Source organism: Apodemus sylvaticus, chromosome 3, assembly GCF_947179515.1.
Source record: "Apodemus sylvaticus chromosome 3, mApoSyl1.1, whole genome shotgun sequence".
NCBI lineage: Eukaryota > Metazoa > Chordata > Mammalia > Rodentia > Muridae > Apodemus > Apodemus sylvaticus.
In genome coordinates this window covers 150,503,652-150,521,751 of record NC_067474.1, presented here as the reverse complement: position 1 = coordinate 150,521,751, position 18,100 = coordinate 150,503,652, and the positions used below count along the sequence as shown (strand labels likewise).

The 18,100-nt window shown below is 51.6% G+C and overlaps 1 protein-coding gene across 3 annotated transcripts in view; it reads left to right on the top strand.

Moving 5' to 3' along the window:
* The window catches only part of Zbtb40 (zinc finger and BTB domain containing 40), a 69,150-nt gene that overhangs the window by 46,418 nt on the left and 4,632 nt on the right, over window positions 1-18,100 (top strand). For 2 of the 3 annotated variants that reach the window (XM_052177798.1, XM_052177799.1), the window contains 13 exons: window positions 320-512; window positions 739-819; window positions 2,187-2,323; window positions 2,830-3,031; window positions 3,516-3,649; window positions 5,299-5,467; window positions 5,772-6,233; window positions 6,893-7,099; window positions 9,813-9,977; window positions 12,677-12,894; window positions 13,802-13,964; window positions 14,611-14,697; window positions 17,412-17,638. In XM_052177798.1, the coding sequence (XP_052033758.1) occupies window positions 320-512; window positions 739-819; window positions 2,187-2,323; window positions 2,830-3,031; window positions 3,516-3,649; window positions 5,299-5,467; window positions 5,772-6,233; window positions 6,893-7,099; window positions 9,813-9,977; window positions 12,677-12,894; window positions 13,802-13,964; window positions 14,611-14,697; window positions 17,412-17,638 (2,445 nt within the window). The remainder of the gene's footprint in view (window positions 1-319; window positions 513-738; window positions 820-2,186; window positions 2,324-2,829; window positions 3,032-3,515; window positions 3,650-5,298; window positions 5,468-5,771; window positions 6,234-6,892; window positions 7,100-9,812; window positions 9,978-12,676; window positions 12,895-13,801; window positions 13,965-14,610; window positions 14,698-17,411; window positions 17,639-18,100) is intronic. The other variant, XM_052177800.1, reaches the window with a different exon arrangement.

The following is an 18,100-nucleotide window of genomic DNA, read 5'->3' as shown; positions in this document are numbered from 1 at the left end:
CAAACGTGTCTGGGGACAAAAATGATCTGATCTGTATCTCTCGGAACAGCATGAATCTATCCCTGCCTTCTGTGCTCTGTATAAATAAATAAACACCCTGACTGCCAGTCAGTCAAGGCTGACTCAGTTCTTCACTTACTCCTTCCCGTTTTCCCTCCTCTCTGGAACCCAGTTTCTTACACTCACCCACAAGAGACCGACTTGGGAGGGCTTGGAGGTGGGCATCTTGCACGGCTCTAGCTGGCTTTTGCGGTGGTAGTGTGTCAGATTCACTGGGAATTGCAGTAACTGGTGTCTGCTTGATCGCGTGCCCCTGCAGGTGATTCAGAGCTGCTGTGAGGGCAGAACACCCAAGGAGACAATAGAGAGTTTGTTGCACAGAGTGACTAAAGAGAAGACCCTGCCTGCCAAGAGTCTGGTAAAACTCCTCCAGGCTGTGAGGACAGCATTCCCAAACCTGGGCCTCCTGCTGGACAATTTGCAGAAAGTAGCGGAATCCCCCAGCACCACAGGTACTAGCTAATTGTTCACTCTCTGGACAGGAGCTGCTTGTACAGACAATCACAGCTTAAAGCTGCCTTCTGGCCCCATGCTGGGAAGATGAGACACATGTTAAGAAATGGCATTACGAAGCAAGCTCACTGTCGCAGATCAGTTGGAATCTGAGGGCTCCTCTCCATTAAGCTCCCTCCTAGGGTCTCTGTGGTTCAGATTTATTAATGAGCCCTCCTCCTACAGGCCTGGCCAGAGTCACCTGTGCAACTGAGTGGACAGAGGAGCCCAAGAGGCTGTGCGTTCCAGCAGACCGTGTGGATGGATGTGAGTGACAAGTTCAAATCCTGATTGTTCCCTTCCCAGCTGTACGCTACAGTCCCCAGGTACCCCACCCCTCTGTGGTGTCCCTTAGCTCAAGGCAGTGATCCAATTTCAGTTCTTAGCCCAGCTGAAACTTCTTTGCCCCTATTCCAGGGTATATATGTTCAAGATATACTTTTTCAGAAGAGAAAAGAAAAAAATGGATTTCTGGGAAACAGGGGAACATTTCTCCAATGTATAGTAATGTTTATACACCAAGTGGGGCAGCTCCCAAAGTGGAGAAGGAAAGAGTCTGTTGTCTTACTCCCCAAGTCAGTGAGTGCCTTGGGTGCCTTATCTTTTAGTTGTAAGGCTGCCCCATTCAACAGGACCAAAGCATCTCTTGTATTTCTAACACCTCCAGTCTCCTTTGAAGGCTGTGCGCTTTTTTTTTTTTTTTTTTGTAATCGCAAAGCTGTGCAAGGTGTGTTACATGTGCCCTGGACTGGGCAGATGTATAACGGGAAGACTGGAGGCCCCGAGCCACCACCGTGCCATCCATGTCTGTGTGCCTTGAACACACAGCTTCACTTTATGAGCCACATTGTCCCTGGAACGAGCAGTGTAAGGACTGTCATGCTTATTTTTGTGGCTCTTGTGAAATGACACCTGTTAGGCTCTTAATGAAGTGCCTGGCACATAGTAGGCCATCAGCAAATGTTAGCTACCGCCTTTCCAGCCAGTCTCATTGTCTGGCTCTATGGTGGCAGTGGTCCTTTGCCCTCAGGGTTTTTTAGGCTTAGTTTCCAGAAGTGGACTTACTGGGTCAAAGAGGAAAATAAAAACATAATTCTGTAAAGTGAGGGACATGCAGTTTGCTTGTACTGTGTTTACCTCCCAGGAAATATGATTTACGGGAATAGCTCAGGGGCATCGAACAGACCTCACCCATCGTCCCGGGCACGGCCGTGACTGGTGATGCTGGTGTTTGGGATCACCATGTGGGTCCTTTACCCTGGGCATGTGAAGAACTCAATCTGTACCTCAGAGCCTCTTACAAATGCTGCGTCCTCATTACCCGCCTGCTGGGCAGTCAGTCACTGCCTTCTCCTGACCACTCGCCTGTCTGTAGGACCCTGAAGCACTGGTGATTCTGTGTAGATCAGACCAGAGGAGATCTAGACTCTGTGTGTGCAGCTCCGGGCTGGCCACGGGACTCTGCTCTGCAGCAGAAGCAGCTCGCTGCTGCTGTTTTCTCCTCTCTCTCTCTCTCTCTCTCTCTCTCTCTCTCTCTCTCTCTCTCTCTCTCTAGTCTATGACTCTAGTCTTCTTAGAAGCCTTTGGCTGTCTCAGGTACGTCAAACATTACCGTTCGGATGCTGTCCTTACAGCCGCCCCTGACCCTGATGCTTACGGAGCCGAGCTGTTGAGGAAGTACCATGAAAACCTGTCTGAGATCCTGATGGACAACCAGGTGCTACTAAAGGTGATCTCACGGGTGACGAGCTTGGCCCCCAGGGACAGAGAGGTAAGCAGCTGGGAGGGGAAGACAGCTATGTATACACACCCATTTCCATTTTCTATAAATACATGTGTGCGGCTATGTTGGGAAATGCCAAGAAGGAGAACTAGAAGGTGACTCCTTTTCTAAGGGAAAGTGCCAAATAGAATAGATGAAGTTTCTTATTTTAAGGTTTTGTTTATTTAGTTTGTAGTGTGAACACTTTGCAGGAGTCAGTCCTCTCCTACCGGGTGACTTACAGGGATCAAACTGAGGTCATTAGACTTGGTAGCCAGCGCCAGTACTACCTCAGCAGTCTCACTGGCCCAAATGTTGCCATGTCTGTAGTCATAAAGAAAGGTGCTCATGAGAAAGAATGAAGAACTTCGTTACAAATAAGAAATCTGTCTGCATCTATGTTGGTAGCACATGCCTGTAATCCCCATACAGTCACCACACACACACACACACACACACACACACACCAGCTCAGGGTCAATCTTTAACACCTATGCTTGTGCTGCATCTTGAAGGTCATGCAGACCCTGGTGAGACAGGACTCTGGCTCGGATGGCTTCAGTTCCCTGATGGCAGCAGCTCTGGAAAGGCAGACTCTCTCTGCAACAGCCATTTGGCAACTGCTGCTAGCGGCTCAAGAGACTGAGACCTGCCCACTGAAGCTTCTCCTGGAGGAAGTAGGAAGAGAGGCTGGCGCTGGGGCTTTCTTCCGGGCAGGTGAGTTGTCTTCCCTTTGCCTTGGTGTTGCCCCTATTGAGACAACTGTCGACCCCTAGGAAGTAAGACGACTCTCAATATGGTTGCTACCCATGTCCCTTCCCTCAGGAGCAACAACAAATAAGTTCCTGTGTTCTCCTACACAGTGGGTTGACCGTAGGTGACCAAGAAGAAAAGATTTCAAGTGTGTTCTGAAAAGTGGTATTTGAAGAACTAGATAGTGAGCCCTGATTCAAACATGGCCCGGCATCCACGCATGGAAACGTCAGGAAGTGCATGCCTGCAGAGGCTTATGTGGGTGCTGCCATCCGTCACTGTGCGTCACTGTGCGTCACTGTGCTCTGGCTACAGTGCTGGCAGCCATGCTCACACCTCGCCCAAGTGAAGAGACAGATGGGCTGTGTTTGTGAAGAGCAGAGTGGGGAGGTGAAGGAGAAAATGATGCCCCAGGTTTGTCTGACTGTCCAGTTTCCCTTCCTTTCAGTGACTGCCCCAGAGAGCACAGTGTTGGAAACCATCCTCAGGCACAGCAAGCTGGTCCAGGAGGCCATCCAGCAGACGGCAGGGCGTGAGCACCTCTCTTCAGAGGAGGAACACCTGGCAGAGACCGTGAACGAGGTGGGGGGCAGAAAACAGGTGGAGGGAGGTGTGTGGCCATGAAGTTGTGTAGAGTGGAGGACAGGTGGAGGTGTGTGGCCATGAAGTTGTGTAGAGCTTTGCAGGTAGATGCCTGGCACCGTCTTCCTCTGCAGCATGCCACTAGCTCCTCAGAATACCTTTCCCCTTCAGCTTTCGGCCCTGGGTGGCAGGTGATGTCATCCCCTTTACAGAAGCTTGCATGGACACTGGTGAGTAAGCAGTGAACCCAGTGTCCAACCCCAGTGGGCACATCTTAGCGCGGTGGGGACAATTGAAATGGTAACTGTGTCTACTGTGTTCTCACAAGCAGCTGGTCTCAGATGCAAGAGGTTGGTCTTAATGTGTGCTTTCTTCTACTTCTTGACAGAGCCAAGATACACATAGATAGAACAAAGCTTTGCCCATATGGGGCAGCGAATAGTGCCAGCTCATTTTCTGTGAGGCATCTCATACTGACCAGCATCCCAGAAAATCTAGATGGGGACTGAGGAAGACTAAGAGATATCTAAACCCTGTCATGTACATCTGGAACAGAGAAGGATAATAAAGGAACATAAAATTAAACTACAGATGTACCTGGAGCGTCCTTTTGATCCACATAGACAGAGGGCAAGTTTCTAACCATCCTCAGTGGTGACAACCCCGCCTCAGTCTGCCTCCCAGACAGGAAGAAGTTGGCACATGCTCCCACAGAGCTCCAGAGGCGAGGCTCATCTGCCCACCTCTCTCCAGAGTGCCATGCTCTTCAGAGCTGGGGCCTCTGCAGTTGATCATTTTAGCCTCACTAATTAGTCTCCTGCCTGCCTGCAGGGACATCAGGTTTATTTAGATAGACTTGAAAAGAGCGAAAGTAAAATGTCTTCCGCAATGAGAGCTCCATGTGGCCATCTGTGACGGCCTTGCTTTATTTTCTCAGTGTGTGCTGACTCTCTGCCCGCAGTCCCAGCATTCTGAAAGAGGACAGCTTTGAAATCATTTTCCTGGCCTCTTTAAAGCCCCTATTTGAACCTGCTTTAAAACGCTCAGTTTCTTTATGAAAGAAAATGATGTTTAAAAGGGTACATCTAAGTGTCTAAAAATATGAAGCCACTCTTCATGCAGAATTACTTCTAGACATGGAGACAATTATATATTATGAAAAATTATCTTGATCTCTACAGAAGCAGCTGCTGCCAAATGCTGTAGCTGGCTCATCACCATCCCCCCTGTGCGAACTTCTAGACTCCTATACCCCTCCCACAGGCTTCATGTGCTCACGTTTGGAATCTTATAGCCCTCTCTTCCTGGGCTCACTTCTAGAATCTATATACTCTGCCCCCCCAGGCTGCCTGTGCTCAGATCTAGAGAGGCTCTTTGGGAGGTGCCTGGTGCTGAGACGCAGTTCTTACAGGAAACACGGATGCCTCCGTCTGTTCTCTCTGCACAGCTTGGAATGTACTTCCCTGGTTTGCATTTTGCTTATTTTCTTGTCCTCTGAAAAGCAGGGTTCTTCACGTGTCTGAGAGAAATACAGACCACCTAAAGATGGCGCTGTGTCTTCTAGAATTCAGTTTTTCTGCCCTGATGTTGAAGACCATGGAGACAGTCTGATGTTAGTTAAAACAGCTTGGTATCTGGTTTTCATTTAGATGCTGAGCATATCCTCTGAGACAGTGAGCCCCGAAGCCTCCCTGAGAGTGCTACTGAGCAGAGCCATGGAGAAATCTGTCTCAGCCTCTGCGATCTGTCACCTCCTATGCAGTGTCCACAAGTCTTTCCCTGGCCTGCAGCCCCTCATGCAGGAGTTGGCACATGTTGGTAAGGAACAGGGTTGGAGGGCCTGCTAGACCCGGGGCACTTTCTCTATTGAGAAGAAGCAGTTGATGTAAGAGGATGTCGTGCTTCAAGATATTTGCTCGTTTTATGTGCGCTTGGTACCTAGCAGCCGGGAGCGCCGGTGTGACTGGTGCTCGCTATGTTTAGTGGGGAGTAAAGAGGACAGCTATATTACGTCCGAGTTTCCCGAGGATCCAGTTAGTCTCCAGTCTCTTAAGAGTGTATTAGAGAAGTCACAAGCATAACAGAAGCCAAGCCCTGGAGCCACGAGTCTTCTCCTGTGCAGGTTTCCTTACCAAGGAAAATGGAGAGGAGAGGTGGAAGGTGACTGACCGGCTTCCCCCTGGAGCCAAGGGCAAAGCAGAAGAAGCAGCCAAGGCAGCCGGAGAAGACTGCCAGGCCACGGAAGAAAAGGAGCAGGGGGAGCCTGGGCCCGTGCCAGAGCCACAGGAGAAAGACACTTCTGCCTCCCCAGACTCTGCCAAGAAGAGCTTCGTCTGCAAAGCCTGTGACAAGAGCTTCCATTTCTACTGCCGTCTGAAGGTGCACATGAAGCGCTGCCGGGTGGCCAAGAGCAGGCAGGGGCAGAGTAAGGAGGGCAGCGAGACCAGGGACCCGGAGAAGGAGCCGGAGAAGCAACAGCCGGATGCCCGCGGTGCAGGTGGAGAGCCAGATGCCCCCAAGAAGAAGAAGAAGCGACTGCCAGTGACCTGTGACCTCTGCGGAAGAGAGTTTGCCCATGCCTCAGGTATGTCAGAAGGCAGTCGTGGCTGCAGATGCTGTCGCTTGGGTTCCAGCCCGGCAGTGTGTGCGGCAGGAGTGCGATGTGTTCAGCACAAGGCAGGTTCATAGAGGCCGTGATGGCATCCTGAGAAGAACAGCAGCGCTGGGGCTGGCGCTCCAACTGTCAGGGACGTGCCTCACCTTACCTTTCTGTACTGTTAGGAAGTCTGAAGATAGAAGAACTAAGTATCTAGCACCACACCCACACGCTGGCGATTATAATAACTGTAGCCAGATGTTTAACTTCTGGCTTGTTGGGTGCCCATCCCATTTACCTATTGGTATGGAAACCCTAGGGCATTACATCCGATTTTTGCCTTGCCTTACTTAAAAAGTGAGTTTCGTTTTCTCATTTGTGAGTGGCGAGTCCTTCAAGAGAGGGATGATGGGGAAGATGGGCTAAAAATCTCTATGCCAGATTCAGCCTGGAGTGAGGCTGAGATGACTGGGAATTAGGAAGTGGGCCAATGGCATGTGAGTGTCATGGCAGGATGCCGCGGCTGGGGTAGCCTGGCTTCCTATGGCTAAAGCATGAGCCTGGCAAGTGCAGCTTGTGTGGGCATCCTCCTGCCGGGTTCCTCACGCTGACTGCAGTGTCTCTTCTGGGCCTGGTACCACACCTAGGCATGCAGTACCACAAACTGACGGAGCACTTCGACGAGAAACCTTTCTCCTGTGAGGAATGTGGGGCAAAGTTTGCAGCCAACTCTACACTAAAGAACCACCTGCGACTTCACACTGGGGACCGCCCATTCATGTGCAAGCACTGCCTCATGACCTTCACACAGGCCTCAGCCCTGGCTTACCACACCAAGAAGAAGCACTCGGAAGGTGAGGGACATCCTTCCTTTTCCTGCAGGGTGCCACTGGGGGAGCTGAGGCAGGCACACCAGGTAGGGAGGTAAAGGCAGAGGTAGCCATGTTTGCACAGGCTGTAGAAAGCTTTCCCTGAGGGCTCTTGGAGAGCTGGCTGGAGCAGCCTTAGGACTTTGTGGTCAGAGTTATGTACAGCCGGGAATTAATTGTGCTTAGGATAGAGTTGAAGCCGGAGTAAGACCTGACAAGAGTACGTCTGTGAGCAGTCTGTGTCAAGTGCCAGCTGGAGTCCTTCTGCCCCTGTAACTGCTGGGGTGGGGTGGGGTGGGGCAGAGACAGGTGGATTGCTGTCAGCACATCACAGGGAAGCATCCTGGGATGGTAGAGAACACAGTGGGGACCTGTGCAGTGACATTGGATAAGAGCTCGGAGCTCCTGGGTGTGAGTAGCCATGCCTCTGCCGCCTTATCTGGATGGTTTCGGTGCCTCACAGCCTCTCTTTCTCAGCATTCCCCATTACTTTAAAGCAAAAGCTTGGCATGCCACGCCCCTGCTCAACACCACAGTGGCTTTTCATCGGCAGTGGGCAGTGAGTCCTGCAGCCTGCAGGCCAGCCATGCTCAGGCCCTGACTGCACTCTGCCGTCTGCTCTCTTCACCCTTTCTCACGCTCTTCTGCAAGTGTTGGGTCCTCATCAGCCTCAGGCACTTCCTCCAGGGCTTCTGTCCCCTTTCTTGGGCTCCGCCCTTCAGACATCTCTGCTCCTCTTCCCTGCTCCAGGCTCACCTTGTGACTGCTCTTTGGCCTCCTTAGTGGAAACTGCCCTCACCTGGTTCTTTTCCTTTTCTCCATGTGCTGGACATCTGCACCAGAGTGCAGTCACCCCTGGTTAGTGCCCCACTAGAGCGCAGGCTCTGCGAAGATGGAGCTGCTAGTTTCCTAGGGAACTTGGGAGAGTGACTGACAACAGAAGGCCCTCAAGAAACACTTGCTTGACAGGCTGTGGTGGCACAAGCCTTAAGCTCAGCACTCAGAAAGCTGAGGCAGGTGGATCTCCAAGTTTGAGGCCAGCCTGGTCTACCAAGCAAGTTCCAGGACAGCCAGGGCTATACAGAGAAACCCTGTGTCAAAAATCCGAAAGAAAAGACAGACAGACAGATTTACTGAGTGGGTCTCCTGAGTGCTATTGCAGACATATGATTGGAGACAAGCTTGCCCTGTCTCTGTGGCACTTACATTTTAGTGACAAGGTGGACAGCAAACATGTGACAGACATGGAGAGAGAGTCATTGTTTGGTGGAAACTAACGCTGGGGAGCAGTGGCGAAGAACAGGGCTAGCGTGTGCTGTTCACACCATCAGGGATGCCTCAGAGATGAGCAATCTAGCCACGCCCTTCCTTAGTGCAAGTGAGCTGTGGACCACCGAGAGCTGGAGGCACAATCCTGAGGGACGGCGTTAGGAGGCGTGTTCATTTGGGCTGTCGAGGGTGAAGGCTTCCAGGGTTTTCTAGAAGCCAAGGAAAGAACTTTGGTTTTCTCTTCTGTCCTCATGAATTACCAATAATAATAACTTAAAATAACACATGTTGTTACCACCAGAGAGTTAGAACTTATTTTTAAAAAGGGTCCTAAAAGCTAAAGGGTTCCCCAAGGATGGGGATCAGAGTCTGGGACTCTGGGAGAGACTCAGTCCCTGAGCTGTGCAGCTTCGAGGCACTGCCTTGACTCTGCACCACATCACTCCAGCCTCTGCACCTATTGCAGGCCTCCCTTGGACTCTCTCCTCCCTCACAGGATTCCTCTAGGATATCCTCCCTGGATAGGCTAGCACAGTCTGTCATCACAAGACATTTGACTCAGCCACAGCCTTGACTTATAAGTGGACAGTAACAGGTTCTCACTACAGACCACCATAGAGTAGGTAACGGAGTGATAGCGGACTAGGATTCACACTGTGCGTATGTGTTTGCACGCATGTGTGTGCGTGTACAAAATGTTACTTCAGGGCCTGGTCAGTAAAAAGATGAGAACGAGGCTGCCTGCTCCAGCTGGGTGGGGCCTAGCATTGGGCTTGCTGAACCTGAGCCCCTCCTGCACAGTGGTGGCCTCCCGGCCTGGGAGGAGCTGGGGGCCTGGTGGCAGATGCTCGTTCTTCAGGCTACCTCATCACCTGTTTTCTAACTCTGGTCACGCTGTGCAGCACACGGGACATTCAGGAATCAAGGGCTGGGCGCTGACTGAAGTGGGTCACTGCAAGGCTTTGTCCCCTCCGAATCCCTAGCTCATCCTTGTAGTACTGGGAAGCCTCACTAGATATTTGGATGTTGTTTCCTTTGTTCTATTGTGAGACAGGGTCTTCTGTATCCTAGGCTGTTTTGCAAGGAGAACAAACTGTGCTTTGCAAGATCTAAGTTACATTTCTGGACAGAAGGACCTTCCTGTTGCTGGAAGGGGAGGGGGTGTCCTCTGTGTGGAAGCCTGATAAACAGACAGGTTCTCTTGGAGACAGGAGCTTTGTTCCCATCCAGTTGTGCTCGCCCGCAGTGTGATGGGCTGTGTTTGTGAGGTGTGTGCGTTTGATGAGGTACCTCAAACTTACCCTACATTCCCTGAGGTAATGTCACCTGCCAGTGACATTTCTCTGGTGTGTGCTTTGGAGTTGACTCTGTTTGCAGGCATGCCATCTGAGTTCAGTGCGTGCTCTCACTCACTCATGTGTGTTTGCAGGGAAAATGTACGCATGCCAGTACTGCGATGCTGTGTTCGCCCAGTCGATCGAGCTGTCCCGGCATGTGAGGACCCACACTGGGGACAAGCCGTATGTCTGTAGGGACTGTGGAAAGGGCTTCCGGCAAGCCAACGGCCTCTCCATCCACCTGCACACCTTCCACAGTACGTACCGCAACCACCACATCAGGTACCACACAGAGGAGGCCTCTGCCAGCCATGGCAGAGTTATCACTGTGGCAGAGCTGGTCCCATCTGGGGCCCTCTCCTCCCGGTTCTGTAAAGCTCACAGTCCTTTGCTCCCTTAACAAGAATCCCTTCTTAGGATGTTGCTGTGCTTCCTGCTTCTCTGTCCAGCCATCTCCTTGTCTCTTTAGCTCACCTTACAGTGTTTGGCTGGCAGAAGCAAATTATGTTGGAAGAGAGAATGTCTTCACTGGCATGCTCACAGGACATGGGCAATTCCACCGAGCCCTCCATTTTCTACCCTCCCCTCTCCACATTCATCCTGCTTTCACCCCTGCTGTTGCTAAAGAAGCAAGCCTGGCTGTCCTGAGTTAAATGTCCATTGTGCTGGGCACTGCTGCCGTGTTCACACCAAACTCCTGCCTGGCTTTTCTCCTCCACGTGCCGATTTGTTTCACTGAGTTATTTGGGGCCGGCCCAACTGCCTGCCTTTCTCATGGAGCCAAGAGACAGCGTGAGTGAAAAACTGTAGGGCGGCTGAGCCCTGGCTTCTCCTCGTCCTCCGCTCTAGCTGTGTCCTATGTGTAGTATAATTGAGTCAGCAAGTGCGGCAGGCGGACTCCGAGAGTCCCGGGAGTTTAGACTTGAGTTTTCATCTTCCCACATACTTTTCCTCGAGACCTTAGATGAATGTCTTTGCCCTGATGAGTCTCCTCTGCCCCCTTTCAAACTGGAATAAATAGTAATAGAAATACCACCACCTTGGCTTGTTGGAAAAGTTAAATGAAATTCTCTTAATCAGTATTCTATCACAGCAACTCTTATAAAGGAAACATTAACTTGAGATTGGCTTACAGTTTCAACAGTTTAGTCCATTATCATCATGGCGAGGAGTGTGGCAACGGGCAGGCAGACATGGTGCTGGAGAATAGGTGAGAGTTCTAAGTCCAGATCCGTAGGCAGAGAGAGACACTGAGCTTGGCTTGAGCATTTGAAGCCTCCCAAAGCCCACCCCTCAGTGACACACTTTCTCAAATAAGGCCACACCCATTTCAACAAGGGCACACCCCCTAATCCCTGTTCAAGCATCCCCACCCCTAATGACTAAGCATCCAAATATATGAGCCTAGGGGCCATTCTGGTCACACCACTACAGAAGTAGCATGAAGAAAGCACTAGATTCCTTGCCTGAAATGCCAGGGACTGGTGTTACTGGTGATGAGCACAGCCCTGTTGGGTACCAAATGCCATCCTCAGAGCATATGTTTCTTGCTTACCAAGTGCCTTGCTCCCACCCCCTGCCTCCACTTTCTTTCTCATGCGAGTCTCTGGCTGTGGGTACAGTGTTGCAGTATATGCTCTCTGTAAACATGTCGTCTATAGCTCTTGTCAGTCACCCAGCAAAGACTTTACCAGAGCTCCTGTGTGTTCAACATGTGAGAGGATTCCTGTGTCATGTCCTCAAGGAGTTAGCAAGACAGTCTAGAACTCCTGTCACCATGGCCTCCAGATGAGATGAATGGCTCTGACCCAGTGCCAATGTCTGATGTCTTCTCAACCTCAGGAAATGACAACATTCTACTTTAGTCTTCTTTCCCAGGCAGCAGGACTATCAGAAAAGGGAAACACTCTTTGGACTTAATCGTTCACACCCTAGAGTGTGCCATTCACGCAAGCCCTGCTCTCACCGACTACAGTATTGCCAGTAGAAACTGAATCAAAGTGTCTTAAAAGACTGTGGACCTGGGATTTCCAGGGAAACTAGCCAGTGATTCTGGAGGCTGCTTCTGGGTAGGATTCCTAAGTAAACAGTTACTATACACACAGGTTTATGCTTTGGACCCTTCTTATGGGCAAATGACTTTATTATCAAAATATTTTGCTTTAAGTTACTTTTAAGAAAAAGACTGATGTTTTCTGTCATCTAAATGGCATTGGTGTCCATCAGTAGTAGTTCTTATTTCTGAGGTCCCACTGAGGAATTGGCGTGTCCATGGGTGAATAGGTGAGACCTCTTCCCAGGGACCCTAGTGAGATCCTTGGACATGATTTTGGCTGCTCTCTAAACCTTGATTTTCTTTTCTAATTAAAGTAAGACTCACACTAGAGCCTCCTCCACCAGGCTGTGAGGGAGCCAACACACACACACACACACACACACACACACACACACACACGGTTCCTGAACACATCTGCCAATACATACCAGAAGTCTATGCAAAGGCTTTAAAGGCTTTACTATTGGGTCTCAAGTGAGGACCAAGGAAATGCCTTCCTACTGCCACTGGCAGGAGGCACTGCAACACTTCAGAGGGTTTGCAGTGACACCTCAGAAGGTGTGTTTGGAAAGAGCCAGCCATGTTGCTGCAGACAGGAGGAGCAAGCGTCCTACTCCTGGTAAAGTAGAACGGAGGTTGACATGTGAGACAGGAAGCGAGGGGTGGAGGTGAGCAGCAGCCTGATGCTGTGTAGACAGTGAGTCCGCGGGCTTGGAGGAGCCCTGCCTCCTTGGGCACAGGGAGTAGAGCCAGATTGTTGCCACATTGACTTGGGGTCCTTGGACTCTGGCCCATAAGAAGTCTGAACAGCCTTCCATCTTGCTGTGTGAGGTGGGCGTGTCACTGACTGCTGCTGTCTGTTGTCTCCCTCTGCCCTGCCCCCCACGCCCTGCCTGGAAGCAGACATAGAAGATCCTTATGATTGCAAGAAATGCAGGATGAGCTTCTCCACACTGCAGGACCACCGGAAGCACATCCATGAGGTGCACTCCAAGGAGTATCACCCCTGCCCCACGTGTGGGAAGATCTTCAGCGCCCCGTCCATGCTGGAGCGGCACATGGTGACCCACGTTGGAGGGAAGCCCTTTAGCTGTGGGATCTGCAACAAGGCCTATCAGGTGAGGCTGGCCACAGGAGCACGGCCCCACCCTGCCTTTCTCCCCATTGGCTTCTGTTGCCCGCATCCTGTCCAAGCTTGTCTCTGGGATGTGACAGATAATTTGACTGAGAAAGTATGGGCTGAGGCCAGTACACTCTTAGCATCCACGAGGCCCTGGTTACGTCCACAGCAGATGGGAAGTGCTAGTTGACAGAAGGTTCCGGCATCATTGTGGTGTGAGTGTTGCTTTCCTCCTTCAGTGCTCGCACTCTGGACAGCTGACTGGGGGTGTGAGGAGCGCAGCGGGGTGGGGGTTGAAAGCACACCCAGGGCTGCTGTGCTCAGAATGGTTGATGCTTCCCAGTTGTCTCCCAGGGAAGGGCGTGGGTTTTACCTTGGAGATGAGTGTGTGATTAAAGTGAACCAACACAGAGGTCTAGTAAACCAAACTTGTTAGAAACTGGTCATAGAAAACAGCAGAGCAACCACTCATTGAGAAACGGACCTGTGCCAGCCTCACACCGTGGCTGTGGGAGGGCTGAGGCTGGGTATAATCCCTCAGAGACTGAGGACTTGTAGACAGACACTCTCTCCCAGTGCACTTCTAGAGCTGGGCCAGAGAGGATGCCCCGGGGCTCAGCAGCACTGAGGTAAGCCTACTGAGCAGAACGCGTATGCAGCAGTCAGCCAGGCTTTGGTCCAGTAGTCTGTCTGCCCAGGAAGATCTTTACATCTCCTCCTCAGCATGTGTGAGCGAAGGGCTGACGGAAGGGCCCACTGAGCTCTGCTCATAGAGGCCTCCCCACTCGCCCTCCCCACTCATTCCAGCCTCCAGCTCATCACAATTCTAGATCCTGAGCTTGTCTCAGAACTGTTTCTCATCCATGGAACTTTCTAGAACCTAACATTTGCCAAATGCCTTACAGCAATTGTCTGGGTTGTGGTACCACAATCGGACACACCACCCAGATGTGTTCGCTGCTCAGAACCATCGGTCACCTAAGTTCTCATCGCTGCAGTGCAGCTCCTGTGACAAGACCTTTTCCAACACCGTTGAACACAAGAAGCACATCAAAACAGAACACGCAGGTGACACTGGGGTGCAGCTGAGGGTCGAGGGACTTGCTGTCCGATCAGGCACTGTGGTGATTGTCTCTGTGGTGACTGTCTGCCCTAGCACACCTGAGGAGGCCACACCTGTTCCTCAGGAGCAGTAGTTTAAGTAGTGGCAATTCTCAACCCTCTTAGCACAGAGCAGTGTAACTCCAGCTAGCCCTTAGGAGACCGAGCCAGCACCTGAAAAGGAAGGGTGTGGGTTTCATGGCAGATGGGTCCAGGTGGGAATCTTCGCTCCAGCACTGAGCAGCTGCATGACCTTGGCAGGTGACATCTCTTGTCTGAGTCTGTTTTCTTCTCTTCAGAATGGAAGTTATTAATACCTCCCTTGCAGGTACATTTGGGGATAATCGCAGTAGCTGTCAGTCACAGAGCATTTCCTGTGTGCAGGGCCCCAGCCAAGCACTCTGTGTATGCTGTCACCTGAGTCCCACACCCGCTTTTGCATTTACAGTCTAGACCACAGCAGTGCTCTTTACCAGTAGGTTACCCAGATCTCTCCAGACACAGGCTCCTAACTCGCAGATGCTCTGTGGGATGAGGGTCCCCCCACCTCCCCAGCCCACCCCAGTCCCTCCAGCTGTGGCATAGCCACCCTTTTGTTCTCTCCCCCTCACAGATCTGAAGTTCCATGAGTGTGACCAGTGTAAGGAGCTCTTCCCCACACCAGCTCTGCTGCAGGTTCACGTCAAGTGCCAGCATTCAGGTCAGTGGCCCCTCTGCCCGCATGCCTGAGCTCAGCAGTGGGCTATGAGTCTTGATTCTGCTGGTCACAGCTCTACCGCGCAGCCTGAGTCCCTTCACTGGCCTATCCTCCATTCATCTGAAAGATGGTGCACTAAGCTTCCAGGAGGCCATGAAGACCTCAGCCTGACCTAAACGCAGCTGAGGGACCCTGTGTGAGAAAGCCAGCACCGCCACTGCTGCTTTACCAAATAGAATTGAACCTTTTCATTGGTTCTTTGAATGTCACATTATTCACCCCAATCCCCCTCGTCTCCCTGTCCCCTGGTACCTGCCTTTCCTCCCTTGCAACCTCCTCCACAATAGAAAAAGAAATTGTGGAAGATATAGTGTGCCACAGTGTGACCCACAGTATCCCCTTTTGTCCACACTTCTTTGCTTACAATTGTTCGTTGCAATGTGCCGTTGGTCTGGTACGTGAGGCCTCTGGCTTCTGCTACCAATACTGGAACCCCGCTGGGACTCCTCTCAGATGCCCTGCTGTTGCCCTGTGTCATGGAGATCCTATAGCTTTGGATATGTAGGTCCGGCCCCTTTATGCACTCCAGCATTCATTGATGGGGTAGATGTTGGGGTGGGCCAGCTCAAAACCCCAGATCTGGGCCTGAGAGGTATCGGAGGCCACCAACTTTCCTGCACCCACACCACCAGAGTGAGCTCTTCTGGACAGCTGGCACTGGGGGCATGGGAGATAAGTGACAGGGCCAGCTTTCCCATGCTCATGTGCTCAGGGTGGGCTCACCCGCAACTCCCACAGCCAGGACCAACTCTATTGTGCTTCCTGGCTGTTGTGCAGGCCCACTGAGTACAGCAATTGGCTAGAGGCGAGGCCAGCGCTCCTGCTCGCATGACCTCAGGGCCAGCTCTCACATAATGCCCAGGCAAGGGATGGAGCTAGTTCTCCACAGCCCTCAGACATCAGCATGTCCCTGAGCAACAGCCCAGACCAGGGGTATGGCTGACTTTGGTGGTAATAGACCCCTGCTACTACATCACCAGGGGCCCAGAAATGGCCCCAGTGGCAGCACAGGCCAGGACAATGCCATCGTCCCATGTGGCATCACCAGCTGCTCACATCAGGCTGTTCCTCACTGCCCTCAAGTCTCCAGCTCTGCCTCCCTTCATTGTGCCCACATCCTTCTGTGTCTCTTTCTCTTTACATTTCTCCATTACTTACTTGCTCTTCTTAGTGGTGTCTGGGGTCTCTGAGTGTCTGGGTCATCTTAAGAGTGCTATGTCTGACCTGTACAGTAAAGCACTAGGCAGGGATCATCTTGGGCATGGTCTGCTCACCCTGGGACTTCTTAGGGTTTTACTGCTGTGAACAGACACCATGATCAAGACAACTCTAATAAGGACAACAGTTAATTGGGGCTGGTTTACAGGTTCAGAGGCTCAGTCCATTATCATCAAGGTGGGCATGGGGCAGGAGGAGCTGAGAGTTCTACATCTTCATCTGAAGGCTGCTAGCAGAATACTGGCTTCCAGGCAGCTAGGATGAGGATCTTAAAGCTCACACCTACAGTGACACACCTACTCCAACAAGGCCATACCTTAAAATTGTGCCACAGCCTGGGCCGAGCATATATAAACATCTTAAGCTATATAAGCATATGGGCCAAGCATATATAAGCATCTTAGGCTAGCTCCCTGGTGCCAGACTGGTGGTTGTCTCTGGCTCTCCCCTTGCAGAGGCTCCATGGCTCCAGGCTGGAGATTGTCTCTGGTTCTCTTCCCACCTGGGCCATGTGGAATGGGACCATTTCTAAAGAATCGTAGGAAAGGGAAGTGCTGCCAGTGACACTGCTTTCTCGTCATGAGAGTCTGCAGTATTTGCAGTTTCAAAGCATTTAGTCTAAATTGATACTGATTTTTATCATATCACTCAAGTACACATACAAAAAGGAAAACAGTTAAGGAAGCCTTGAGCGTCACAGAGGAGCCTCTGGTCCTTTTCCAGTGTTGCCCTATCAGAGCATCGACAGAGCACAAGCTGTAGGCTTCCATCAAATGACAGGAAGCCATTGGTTTGGTCTCCTGAACACCTTATAAAACTGGACTCTGGGTTCCTAGTCTTGGCCTGTAGCCAGTGCTTCATTTGCCTGCTCCCTCTTAGGCCACATGAACCCTGGGAGGTGGGAATGTACCCCGTCCTGTCTACAGATGTGCTCCTATGCCATGGGCTCTGACCTGCAAACTTGATGCTCTACAAGCCTTGATGTTTGTGTGTGCCTGGTCTTTGATGATGGCTCCTGATTACAGTCTAGCCTCCAGCCATCGGGCACCATTGATCCCATTCAGAAGTCTTAAGAAGTGCTTCTTGAGTCCAAGAACATGGCTCAGTGATAGGCTGCTTGCCTGGCAAGTTCCATACCCAGCATGGAAAACGTGCTTCCTGGATAGCAGAAATACAGTCCCATCCACAGGCTGTCTGCTGTTGCGTGAACAGTTGGCACCAGCACGGGTGATTCAGACAAAATGCACTGCAAATGGCACTGTGGCCAGAGGGCCCAGCCTGCTCAGTAGCTGCAGGCTTTATGATAAGGGGAGTGTGAGCTTCACATCCCAGGAGCCCTGCCTCTGCTCCCTTGTCGTCACTGTGTCTGCCCCTGTCTCCCTGTTCTGCTCTGGACCATCATTCCTCTACAGCCAAGTGATGTCCTCTGCCTCCTTCAGGGTCACAGCCATTCCGGTGCTTGTACTGTGCGGCCACCTTCCGCTTCCCTGGAGCCCTGCAGCACCACGTCACCACAGAGCACTTCAAGCAGTCAGAAAGCACCTTCCCCTGCGAGCTCTGTGGCGAGCTCTTCACCTCCCAGGCCCAGCTTGACGGCCACTTGGAGTCTGAGCACCCAAAGGTGACAGGCACTGAGACCCAGGCAGCTGCCTCTCGAGTGGTGCAGGTGAGTCTGGGGCCATTCGATGCACAGGATTTGAGCACAAGGTTCTGGGGGCTTTGCTATGGCGCTCAGTCCTGCTCTGTGGGACTCTTGTTGAGACTCTAGACAACAGGAAACTCTAGTCTGTCGGTGGCCCCTAGGTGGACAGAACCTGGAACAGGAATTTGCCAAAATGGAACACTAGTTTCTCCTTCCAGCTCACACAGCCCCACCTGAGAAGTGTGTGGGATGTGGAGGGTTGTCAGGATGCCCCGGGAAAGCTTGTTGGGCAAGGCCAACAGAAAAAAGTGCTTCTTGGGCAGAAGTGTAGTCCCATTCACAGACTGTCTGCGTGAGTGAACAGTGGACATCAGCACAGGTGATTCACAAAAGCCACGGCACATGGCCGGATACAGTAGGCATCTGCCCACACCTGTGCCTTCACTAACTGCCTTCCTTCTGCCTTCCACTTTCTCATCTTCTCTA